Raw genomic sequence first — 12,511 nt, 5'->3', positions numbered from 1 at the left:
CCCATCAAACAACGAATTGACCACTTTTTGAATAAAACGCCTACGTGCGCTGAGCCTTTTGAAGAATAAACAAAGATTTAAGGCGAACAATTTATGTAGTGTTCCTTTAAAAAAAAGTAAACAAGCCAGACGTATAAAAACGTCACGTACATTAGACATTTTAGTGCCGCTTATCCAGGGTCTCATTGAGTCTGAAGCCTACCCGGAATCACTGGGCGCAAGGCAGGAACACATCCTGAAGGGGGCGCCAGTCACCCGAAGCGGGACTTGAACCCTCAACTTCCCACTCCATTTTTCAAACTGTATCTCCCATATAGAACAATTTCTAATGGCCAACATTCACTGTCTGTAACTGGCCCCTGGAGCTGTGTGACAGCAACAATAGTTTATTAATATTCCAAGATATAATCTGCTGACAAATTTTGTTGTAGTACTGATTTCAGCCTGCAGCCATCAGTTTACTTTAAAACTCAATAGTTTAACATCAGATTATGTGAAATGTGAAAATTTTTCTATGTAGCTTAAAAGACAATTTAATACTTTTTAGTTTTTATCCTGGTAGCTATTGCTGCCTAGCAGATTAGGCACACATTTACACCATACATTTTTTGATCACGTTTATTTTTCTTTTTTTAGTTTATTTTCTATTTAAGATTCTTTAATGCTAGAACGACTATAACAACCGCAATAATTAAGCACAATTTAACTTAAAACAGCAAAAAGACAATTTTCTTTTAAATATGCAGCTCAACCAGTTTATAGTCAAAGAGGTGAAAATATGTAATTTAGTATAAAATCTCTGGTCCAGGCCAGTAAGTACAATATAATGACTGCAGTAAAGTGGGCGCTTATTATATAAAAAAAAAACATGAAGGTTTAATTTCGTGAAGCTGAACTTGTAGAGGTTAATGATCCGTGCACAGCTTTTTTCTTCTTTTTTTCATTGCAAGTAAGAAGGGTATATTTTAATGTATTACCTGATTTTAGAATAGCAGAAAATGGAGGAATTGTGCTGTATCTAAATATGTGAACAGCGCCCCTGTGTGGTCGTGTGTGTTACTTCGTTTCTATGGGAACAGAGTTGTTTGGCTACGGCTCGGCTAACAAACCTGAACGAACAGAAACACGGCTGTTAAAGGAAAGAATAAGACACGATTTGCTTGGCTCCAGCAGAAAACTAAAGTGGTTTGACGACTGGACATTGTAGACGGCTGTTTATAGCTTTGATCAGCCTTCTTATTAAATCTCATTGTCGGTCTTTGCTCAGGCTGGTGTTCATTTTCACCGACACTTGAAATGTAAACGAGAATTCAAAAGCAGATATAATCAAGGGTGTGAAATGTCGAATTCAGCCGGAGTGTTTAATCCTACTGTGGAGGATGGCTTGAGAAAGTACAGGGTTCTGCCACCCATCCCAAAATCTCCTCTTCAGAGCAGCAGCTCCAGTCTGACTCCTCACAGAAGAGAGGTTCAGAGGAAACTACTGCAGCACAGGAGGAGCAGAGAGCAGAAGTCCCAGCTCCATAAAATCATGTGAGTGTTTACCAAAGATGCTGACCTTCATTCCACGAAGTTGCCTACAGTCACATCTGATCGTTAAATAGTGTGGTCACACACCGCCACTGAGTGCACACAGATATCAACACAGTTTAATCTCTGACATTGCTCGATGACACCTCAGGCTCAGTTCTGGTACGGGACGGTACAAAGTGAAAAAAAAAGCTGTAGTTAAAAAGTTTGAAGTAAATATAAAATATCTACATTATCTATAAAAAAATAAGACTAAATATAATATATATAATTATATAATATATAATATAAATATATAATATACATATATAATATATAATAATATATATTTGAGTAATATTATGAAACAAATATTAATAACAATGAGTATATTGCCATCCAGCCATTTTTAAAAACATAATTTTTACCTCTTCACTGATATAAACACACTGCATGTTCATCGTCCATGTTCTGTTAAAGTAGTGGTGTCAATAATATTTTAAAAAATAATTAGTTAATCACAACAACATTCTGTGATTAATCCTGATTAATTGCAAGTTAAAATTATAGTATTTCCTTTTTTTTTTTTTTTTACTTTTTTGGAAGAGAGATTAAACCAATGTGTGCACAACACACTAGGGGAAACCATAGTTTTTACTTTATTATAACATTGCAGCGTAGTTGTTATGATATTTGAATTAGAATCTCTCAGTTTGTTGAGTAAATATTAGTGGGTAATAGGTGGGTAATACTGACTTTTTTTGCTCTAATGGAACTGACTCTAAATTCTGGAGAGCAATGACTTAATGAAAGTAATCACAGACCTAAAGTGCTACAAAAATAAACAACTAGAGTACCAGTTTATGTCATAATTCTATGGAAGCAAATCTGACTCATCAGACTTTGAAATATTACCACCTTTGAATTTGTAGCACTGCATTTTTTTGCACTGAAATTATGCATCTGAATATAATTGCTCTTGAATAGAACTCGTGAATTTCCAAGAACACGTTTTCACTGTTAATATTCAAGGTTAATAAATTCAGATAAAAAAAATTCAAGCTCAAAAAAATTCAAACAATATATTTTGAAGTTGCTCAAATTCGATAGACGAAATTCAAATACCAAAATGCTTTCACAAAAAAATCTCTTTCACAAAATCTCTTTCATCTTAAATGGTGCAGTAGTTGCATCCTGTCGCCGCTAGATGGCGAAATACGAACACAACTTCCACACCGTGGAAAAACTACACGTTTAGCTTCATTCCGCGGATATTATCTCTTTATTTTCAAAGTGTCTCAAAAATTTGAAAGGCTCACTGAAAGCACAATATAACAGACTATTGATATCCTGAAGAAATTTTCTTGTGGAATTGTTTTTTAATGGCCCTGTGAACATAGCATGTGATATGACAGAATGTGGAGACATGAACTGTGGGTAAAGAGCAGGGGTCGGCAACCCGCGGCTCCGGAGCCGCTTGCGGCTCTTTGATCCCTCTGATGCGGCTCAGCTTTTGAAAATAATGAATGAGTATTTAATTAAAATGTATTTTATTTTAGTTCGTTCATTTTCAAAATGTAATTCTATGAAGATTATGGCGATCTTGTAACATCTAAAATATTTTTATATTTTAAATATATTTGTCGCTCTTAATACACGTCACAACTTCCAACGTGCGACACCCGCCAGTGTGCGGTTTCTTGAACTTTTTGACAGCTGACTGCACGGCGCCAGTAAAATAATGACAGCACGCAGAGAGAGGACAGCATTTTTATTTGCTGCCAGTGGATAATTTAAGTTCGGCTTTTTTCCATCACTACAAGGACTCAAATAGACATTGAGTATTTTACTTAACCTTTAACCCAACGTCTTTTTTTCGGAGTTAAAAATGTTTTGTTGCATGCAGAAATGTTATTTCATTTTCTCTCCAGTCGTTTATTGATTTCATAAATGTAACACAGTATAGTTTGTTTATACATAGCACAAAGGCAAAAAAAAAAAAACACCCTGTTATATGCAGTGTTATTTCGTTTAGAATTTCAAAAGGGTTTTGTGGCTCCCAGTGTTTTCTTTACTGAGTGAAACGGGTCCAAATGGCTCTTTGAGTGGTAAAGGTTACCGACCCCTGGTATAGTCGTGTGAAAATTAGAACACCCCATGAAAGCCTCTGTCTTTTTAAGCATATTTAAACATATGTACATTTGACTTTCATTTGAACAGCACTAAGTAATGGAGCTTATACAAATAAAACTTAAGAAATTATTTATAAACATAGGTTGTACAATGTAATTGGCTTTGGCAGAGAGGATTTGCCAATTTTTTCATGGGTGTAACCTAGGGTGACCAGACGTCCTCTTTTACCCGGACATGTCCTCTTTTTTAGACTTAAAAAAATGTCCGAGCGGAATTTCACAAACGTCCGGGCTTTTGATTTTCTAGAGCTTACATAGACTTTCTAGAAGCGTTTCGTTTACAAACTAGTCCCTCCCTCCCCTACTCCGATTGGTTCGCTTGAGTGAGAAGGGGGTGTGGTGAAGTAGCCTAAAATCTTCTGATTGGACGGTCTGACTGTAGAGCTACCGTTATTGGTCGATACCTTCTCTGTAAACATTGTGACAAACGTGTCCTCTTTTTCACCATCTCAGATCTGGTCACCATAGTGTAACACACATAACAGGCTTTCCAACGGTATAAAATGTATTGCCAAGAAGCATTGTTACAACAAATAAATAATCTACAAACACAAATTTCAATATAAATACTTATAATAACATTAGAAATAACCAGACATTGTTAATATACACACCGACATTCAGTGTTTAAACAAACACAACTTTATGAATTAAACTCTGCACTTTGGCATATTATGTTTGTACTACACCTTCTGTAATATCAATTTCAGATTCTTGATAATCTGACTATTAAAAAATAAAAATGCCATAGGACATTTACTTCAAAGTTCATGTTTCCACATTCCTGTCATATCACATGCTATGTTCACAGGGCCATTACAAAACATTTCCACAGTAAAATTTCTTCATCTTCAGGCTATCAATAGTCTGTTATATTGTGTCTTTAGTGAGCCTTTCAGATTTTTGAGACACTTTGAAAATAAAGAAATAATATCCGCGGAATGATGCTAAATGTGTAGTTTTTCCACGGTATGGAAGTTGTGTTCGTATTTTTCCATCTAGCGGTGACAGAATGCAACTAGTGCCGCATTTAAGGTGACAGATAAAATCCAAATGAATCGATTGCTGATTCCAGGTAGGCTCTGGACCCCCCCGCGACCCTAAATTGGATCAGCGGTTACAGATAATGGATGGATGGATGAATCGATTGCTCATACTTGGTGTCCCGGATGTTTACTCTGAATTTTTTGTAACTTGTATTTTGGTATCTGAATTTCGTCTACCGAATTTGAGCAACTTCGAAATATATTTTTTGAATTTATTTTATCTGAATTTATTAACCTTGAATATTAACAGTGAAAACGTGTTCTTGGAAATTCACAAGTTCTATTCATGAGCAATTATATTCAGATGCATAATTTCAGTGCAAAAAAAATTCAGTGCTACAAAGTCAAAGGTGGTAAAATTTTAAAGTCTGATGAGACAGATTTGCTTCCATAGAATTCAAACAGTATATAAAATATTTGACATAAAACATAAAGCTTCTGAAAGTAAACAAAACATAGAACAGTGTTTCCCCAAAATCGTAGATATCCCTTTTTGCATCAAGCACTATGATGCACACAAGCTTTAGTTGAAAATATTACAGCACAGCTCAGACAATAATATAACTCTATATTCCAGCTTCAAAAACTTTATAAGAAATAAATGTGTGGATTATACCAGGCACAAGAAAAATACACGCTGAACTTCTCACAGCAGCTGTATGCAAATACACTATGTTGCCAAGAGTATACGCTCATCTGACTTTGCATATAAATTTAAGTGACATCCCAGTCTTAATCCATAGGGTTTAATATGATGTCAGCCCACCCTTTGAGCTATAACAGCTTCAACTCAGGAGTTACAGAGGTAAGCTAATATAGATTTAGGAGTCTTTCCCAAGGACACATTTATGTAGTATGTTGTACTTGCCAAAAGCATGGAACCAATTCACTATTTTATACCGAGAACCGTGGGGTTGCAGACTCATGCAACCAACCACAGACTCAAGACTTGAATATATTAGGGACAAATATATATTTTTATTTCAAGACATTTCAGTATGATTTGTGTTTTTTTTATTAAAATGCAAGATTGCCAATGCTTCTGAATACATCTGTATAAAAGATTTTTTAAATATATTTTTAGGGTTGCTGGAGCAGTTCAAGCCTACCAGCAGGCCATGGGTGTTCCTCCAGTGGCTTCTCCAGTCCCTGAATCTGAGCCTTCCTCTGTGGTATAGAACATTGTTTTTTAAATAATGTGACAATTATTTAGAACCATTTAAAAAAATAATAGGACATCACACACCTTTTAACCTAAGTACTCTAATACAAGGCTTTTTTTCCAAATAAAAACAGATAAGCAATGAAGAAAGAAAACAGAGAGTAAGTGCTGTTTTGTTTCTTTTGAGAGAACATGTTTTAGGTTTAAGCTCTCAAATCACTTTATATGTCTTTCCATGCCTCTCACTATAGATGAACTACATGTTCCTGAAGCAGTGTGTTGAAAGGAGCCCCATCGTGCCCATTCAGCAGCATTGGCTGGATAACATGTTGGCCCGTGTATCACCAGAGCTCCGACAGGGCAAACAGGAGCTCCTGGATGAGCTGTGCAAGGAAGTTAGCGAGAACTTTCTCAGTGGCATGGTCAAACACACAGGTGACCTCACTGTTAGCCCTGCTGCAAAATGTTTAGTTAGGAATATGGCCAGATTACACTTATGGGAGAAAAACGAATAAACATGAACATAGTAATGTTTTCAGTTGTCAAATTATCTAGAGTGAATGGTAAATCATCATTTGAGATTGGAACACATGAAAAAAAAAACATTTCTGCCAAATCATTAATTGTTATTAATTGTTAATTAAAGTATTAATTGTGTTAGATCCCCCAGAAAGAGATGAGCATAAATTGCATCAAATTAGCTACCTAGATGTTATTGGCTGTAGTCTATATGTCATAGATTGTCATTATTATGGACAACTCAACAAATAAATAAATGAAGAAATGTTCAGTGTACATACAAACAGCATACAAAACATGTCGGGAATAGATTATTATGAATGTTGTTGATTATTTCCTTTTTATTTAATACCATTACAGAGAAGAATAAATTGCCAAGAATTATGTTACTGTATGTCATTACCATTATTTTTTATACTGTTCTAAGTTTGTTATTTTTCCTGTAGTAAACAGTGTTCTTCAAAATCCAGAAAAGGATATGCTTCCTGCCTTGCAAAACTCATCTATGCCAAAGTAAGTGTATAGAAGTCTAAAAATGTTTGTGTACACACAATATCAGTGGACTCACTTTTTCAAACCTTCCTTTCTCTTCAGGACTCTTGACTTTTCTAGACCCTGGCATGACAGCTTCATCAGGAATCGAAAGTTGATGAAAGAAAATTTGCACATCTTGCATCCAGTCATGAAAATAATTTTGGATAACTGTCACATGACTTTTTCTCAACTGATCCTCATTGACCTCTCAGACTGCAGGTGCTACTTTTTTTAATTGTTTTAACTGTTTTTAACTGAGCTTGTTTGCAAATTGTTATGAAACAGTAGTCAAAAATCTACTATAACAAAGAAACTTTTTTTCAGCTATAACTGAATTTTTAAATAGAAAGATATAATGCAGAAAATGACAGTAGCTTTAAGGACCTGTGTAGACCAGAGAGTAAATTGGTTTTAAATGTTAACAGTGACTGAATGTTTACACATTTATCTTATTTTAAAAATTAATTATATTATATTTTATTGTATTTTATTTGATCTAAACTACTGTATGTTCAACAACTATTAAAAACAGTTGTACAATGTTATAAAACAGCCCAGTGTCACAGTGCCAGAATTTTAAATTTTTAATGTGTAATGTAGAACGCTTAATCACTCTTTAAACAGTTTTAACTGTTTAAACAAACTGTTTTAAATTCTAAACTGCATGCATGGTTTGAAGATCCACTGGGCCAGTGGACTGTGAGAGCCTGAAGAATAAAGTGGCTGTGGAGTGTGAAAGAACTGAGGAGAAGCTCATGAACACTTGGTTCCCGAAGGTCATTCACCTACTGACAAGCAAAGAGACTGTGCAAGGTGTTAGAGTAGAGAAGCTGGATGCCTTTTACAACTGTGCCTCCACACTTATCTCTAACCAGGTAAATCTACTATTAAGGCTGATTAATATTTCTGAGTTGAGTTCACTCAATGCAGAGTCTACACTGCAGGCTACACAAAAGCTCTTATACTCACGACACAGATGGTTGTTCATGTAAACAGCAAGTATAGCTCGACTTGTAAGGTTTGTGTGTTGCCTACATCATAGGCTTGACGCCGAAGCATTAATTGGGCTTTAGCCTTACATCAGGCGTTTACTGTGGAAATAATCAAGAATACTGAGTGCTGCTGAGACATGGTTGAGAAATGCACGGCTGGTAACTTACAATTACGTAACTTACAATACTTCATATTTTTAATGTCCACTTAAAATGACAATTATGTAAACGATATTTGTTTGTTACGGTCTGTAAAAATTAACCAGCTTTGACTAGAAATTAAATAAAGGAATGTGATCATTCATTATTGCAAGATATAGCTGTGCTTGTTATTCTGTGTGTTTATCCCATAGCTGAAGGCGCTGATGGAGAGGAGTGTAGATGCGTTTGTGAGCCTATTTGATCCCCTCAGTACACACAAGCTCCCCTTGTTCAGGATGGATTTGACATTTGATGATGAGAAGATGGACTTCTATCCCAGTTTTCAAGATCTGGAGGAGACTGTGTTAGAGATTTTCAACTTGATTACAAACACCATGCAGGTCAGAAAAAATCCATCATGGTAATATTTCAATTAATTAGGTATGTCTGAAGCAATCTAAAAAAATAATAATGCACAATTCCACAGAAAGTTCAGACTGTTCAGTCCTGGCTGGCTGAGACCAACAGCTCAGTAGTTGACGCTAAACTGGCAGATCATGTTCTTGTAAGGACTCGGACTAAGTTGAGGAATGCTGTCCATAAAAACCTGGAGGCACCTGACAAACATTTTCAATATTACTGTGAGTTTTTTTTACATTACTGGTTTTAAAAGAGCAATTCTTTGTTTGTTTCATCCAGTCTTCTTCACATTATCAAAAAAGCCTTTTTACTGACACATTTTGGCCTCAGTGCTTCAGAGATTCTATACTAAACATGGTTGCTGCCATGTGGGGCATACGATCTACAGCACATAAATAGGTCAAATGTAATAAAATATATCATTATTGAACAATCACATTCATTTAATCATGCAGATGAGTGAATTATTCATAATAAGCTGTGGATTTATTTAAGTGGAATTACATACATACATTTTCTTTTCCGCTTCTCCATTTCAGGGTCGCGGTGTATGTGGAAGTAATACTTGTATTTTTTTGTAGGTAGCAATTATAATTGGCTTGTGAATGGGACAGCACAAACATTGGTGGACAAATTTATACAAGATGAACACAATTTTGATGAATATACTCAGGTATGTTTGATCATGTAATATAATTAAATTTATACAATGTGCATCTATTTATTTTGTGTTTTTGAATGTCCTGATTTTTCTCAGCACGTGGAGAAGTTCCGGACTCTGTCCCAAGAAATTTCCAGCCTCCCCTCGGTGGCTCATTATGACATGATCCACTTGAACTGCGAGGAGCTGAAACAGGGCCTGGCAAAGAAAGCTAAGACATATGCTCAGACCCTCTTGGAACAAATGATCAACACACACCGTGAACAGTGTCTTCAGTAAGTCCAGCTCAGAGCTTAGTATCTCTTTGTCCAGTTGTTTTTGTTTCTTTACATTTCATTTAATTAAAAGGGAAATTTCACTTTAAGTTATTTTTAAGAATTAAGAATTGTCAGAGAATTCTTTTCAGCATTTCAGGAACACATCTATAAAGTTTATAAACACCTCAATCACCTACAATCAATATTAAGCAAAACAGATATGAAAAGTTGATAGAATTCATCTTTAAGCAATGTTATCTGTATTTTTACCACCAAAACATGAGCATGTTTTCTTGTTTTAAGAATCTGTGAAGAGTTTGAGACTATTAGGGACAAGGCCCTAAAATTGCCAGAGACAACAGAGGACATGACAGAGATGATTGCTTACATTGATCATGCAAAAACAAAAGGAACTGAAGAGCTCAGCAGTAAGATAATGGTGAGCACCATTTTCATTACAATCTACAATAAGTCTAAGACGCATCTGAGACTAAAATATCAAAGTATCTATTTTCTTTCTTCCAGGAAACACACCGTAGGTTAAATTATCTATTAGATGTTCACATATTGGATTCTGAAGACTTGGAGCTTAATTCGGCAGTACTTCTGTGGCCACAAAATATCTGCCAATACTTTGATCTCAACAACGAGGTAACATTTGTAAATCATTAATCACCTAAGCATATATCTGTGGATTTCTTACCTTCAAAGTATGTTACATGCTTTATCTCGTAAGTTAGCTGTTGTACCTTGTTGGACCTTGTTGTAAAGGTGTTAGAGAAGGCCAAGCAGAAAGGAGAACAGGAGCTGAGGGGACGGAGGGAGAAACTAATACTGGAACTGGAGAAACTTAGCAGAAGGATGGAGGAATTTGCAGAGTGTTCAGAACTGAATATGATGCAACAGGTAAAATATCATTTGGTAGTATATTTTATTTGTCTTTAAATTATGGTGGAAATGTTTTTTCATCTCTTCTTTTGCAGTATCTGACAGATGTGAGAACTGTGCAAAAGAGGCTTCAGGAAGTCGAAGAGTCCATATTCTTTATTAACAAAGAAGAGGCTCTCTACAAATGGGAGCAAACTGTTTATCCAGAAGTTGATATTATCAAGGAACACATTGATCCTTATCAGAAGCTCTTTGGGCTAGTGCTGAAATGGCAGCGCACTGAGAAGAGGTTTGTGTGATCATCAGTGTGTACATCAAGTTCCTTGTCAAGATGATTCAAAGAAATATTCATATTGACCATGTCCTCATTGTTATATAAAGTACTCTGCAAATTAATGAAAAATTAAACTTATACTCCTTTTAAAATATTTTGAATGTGAATTAAACAAATTAAATATAACCTCTGACTTTTGTGCAGTACTTGATATATTTGTTTTGAATTAGTTGACTACTTTTCTTGTCTTTGATTCTCCAGATGGATGGACGGGTCCTTTTTAGATTTGAATGGTGAGAGTATGGAGGCAGAGTTGGACGAGTTCTTCCGTGAGGTTTACAAAATGGTCAAGTACTTCCAGCAGAAACAGAAGAAAGCTGAGCAGGAGAGAGAGAAAATAGCAGTCAAGCGAAAACCTAGAGAAACAGAGGACAAACAAGAAAGTCCCACAGTTATGATCTGTTTGAATGTCATAGATCAAATCAAAGAATTCAAGGTACATGAATAATGCACCCTGTATAATCTATGAATTTAAAAGGGAAAATATCTGTTGATGGTCATGTTGTAGTTTTCATTTATTAGAAACTGGCTGATTATTTATATTTCGCTGGATCATTTTGCTGCTCATTAAACACTGTCCCAACTCATTTCCTATTATTATTATTATTATTATTATTATTATTATTATATTCACACTAAAATGGAAATGAATTAAAGAACTTTTTTGTATTTATAATTCCATATCTATGGGTTGCTCACTTGTACTTTCCTGGATCATTATGCTTGCAAAACACTATTTCATTTCATTTAGTCAGATTTTACCTTCATAAGCATGTTTGATGATTTTCTGTTAACAGGAGCACATCCCGATGGTGTCCATTCTATGTAATCCAGGCATCAGACCCCGGCATTGGGAGCAAATGTCTGAGATTGTGAACTACGATCTGATGCCTAACTCGGGCACCACACTACGCAAAGTCCTCAAACAGAATCTCACCACTTACATGGAACACTTTGAAACCATCAGTGCTGCTGCCAGCAAAGTAAGATATTGATTAGACAGGGTTGTATTTCTATTATCACAAACCTATTTTGAAAATGCTAACAGGAATTGTCAAATGAAATGCTTGCTAGATTTAAATGTGTGTTAAATAAGGCATTATAACACCACATTTAGAGAGCCACTTTAAACAAAAAACAATGTTTTCCCTCTTTTCTGTTAATGCATTTTAAATTCCAGTACTGCAATTTTTTTAAAACTATAGTTCTCACTCAAGTCCATATATGGAAATTATATAACGGTAGTTTTTAAATTTGTGGTTATGGAAATATATATAAACCTACATTACCTACATAAAAATATATCTATATTAAAAGCACATTAACACAAACAATCTGTTTAATTAAATTTGTATCCTGTTTAGAAAATAGTGCAAGATAAAGAAAAGCAAATGAAAAAAAATATTGTAATTTAGACAAATTAATGCATGCCTGTTTTATGATGGGCGGCATGGTGGTGCAGCAGGTAGAGTCACAGTCACACAACTCCAGGGCCCTGGAGCTTGTGGGTTCAAGTCCCACTCCGGGTGACTGTCTGTGAGGAGTTTGGTGTGTTCTCCCTGTGTCCGTGTGGGTTTGGGTGCTTCAGTTTCCTCTGTCCAAAAATACACATTGGTAGGTGGATTGGCGACTCAGAGTGTCTGTAGGTGTGAGTATATGTGAAGGACTGGTGCCCCCTCCAGAGTGTGTTCCTGTCTTGTGCCTAGTGATTCTGGGTAGGCTCTGGACCCACCACGACCCTGAATAGGATAAGCAGTTACAGACTATGAATGAAAGAATGACTGACTGACTGTACAAATGTTTTGTTATTACTTTAATTAATTAGATTCAATGTAACCCTATAAAACATGCTGTTA

The 12,511-nt window shown here is 35.5% G+C and overlaps 1 protein-coding gene across 1 annotated transcript in view; it reads left to right on the top strand.

The window, feature by feature from the left end:
- Positions 1 to 1,176: 1,176 nt before the first annotated feature.
- The window catches only part of dnah12 (dynein, axonemal, heavy chain 12), a 44,732-nt gene continuing 33,397 nt past the window's right edge, over positions 1,177 to 12,511 (top strand). Inside the window, exons 1-17 of the mRNA XM_066673313.1 lie at positions 1,177 to 1,533; positions 5,832 to 5,919; positions 6,044 to 6,070; positions 6,161 to 6,344; positions 6,875 to 6,941; positions 7,023 to 7,181; positions 7,642 to 7,837; positions 8,308 to 8,496; positions 8,583 to 8,736; positions 9,097 to 9,188; positions 9,273 to 9,451; positions 9,737 to 9,872; positions 9,959 to 10,084; positions 10,205 to 10,339; positions 10,417 to 10,610; positions 10,857 to 11,091; positions 11,453 to 11,638. Of these exons, the coding sequence (XP_066529410.1) occupies positions 1,340 to 1,533; positions 5,832 to 5,919; positions 6,044 to 6,070; positions 6,161 to 6,344; positions 6,875 to 6,941; positions 7,023 to 7,181; positions 7,642 to 7,837; positions 8,308 to 8,496; positions 8,583 to 8,736; positions 9,097 to 9,188; positions 9,273 to 9,451; positions 9,737 to 9,872; positions 9,959 to 10,084; positions 10,205 to 10,339; positions 10,417 to 10,610; positions 10,857 to 11,091; positions 11,453 to 11,638 (2,541 nt within the window). The 5' untranslated portion in view covers positions 1,177 to 1,339. The remainder of the gene's footprint in view (positions 1,534 to 5,831; positions 5,920 to 6,043; positions 6,071 to 6,160; positions 6,345 to 6,874; positions 6,942 to 7,022; positions 7,182 to 7,641; positions 7,838 to 8,307; positions 8,497 to 8,582; positions 8,737 to 9,096; positions 9,189 to 9,272; positions 9,452 to 9,736; positions 9,873 to 9,958; positions 10,085 to 10,204; positions 10,340 to 10,416; positions 10,611 to 10,856; positions 11,092 to 11,452; positions 11,639 to 12,511) is intronic.

This window comes from Hoplias malabaricus, chromosome 5 (assembly GCF_029633855.1).
Source record: "Hoplias malabaricus isolate fHopMal1 chromosome 5, fHopMal1.hap1, whole genome shotgun sequence".
NCBI lineage: Eukaryota > Metazoa > Chordata > Actinopteri > Characiformes > Erythrinidae > Hoplias > Hoplias malabaricus.
This window is presented reverse-complemented; position numbering and strand designations above follow the sequence as displayed.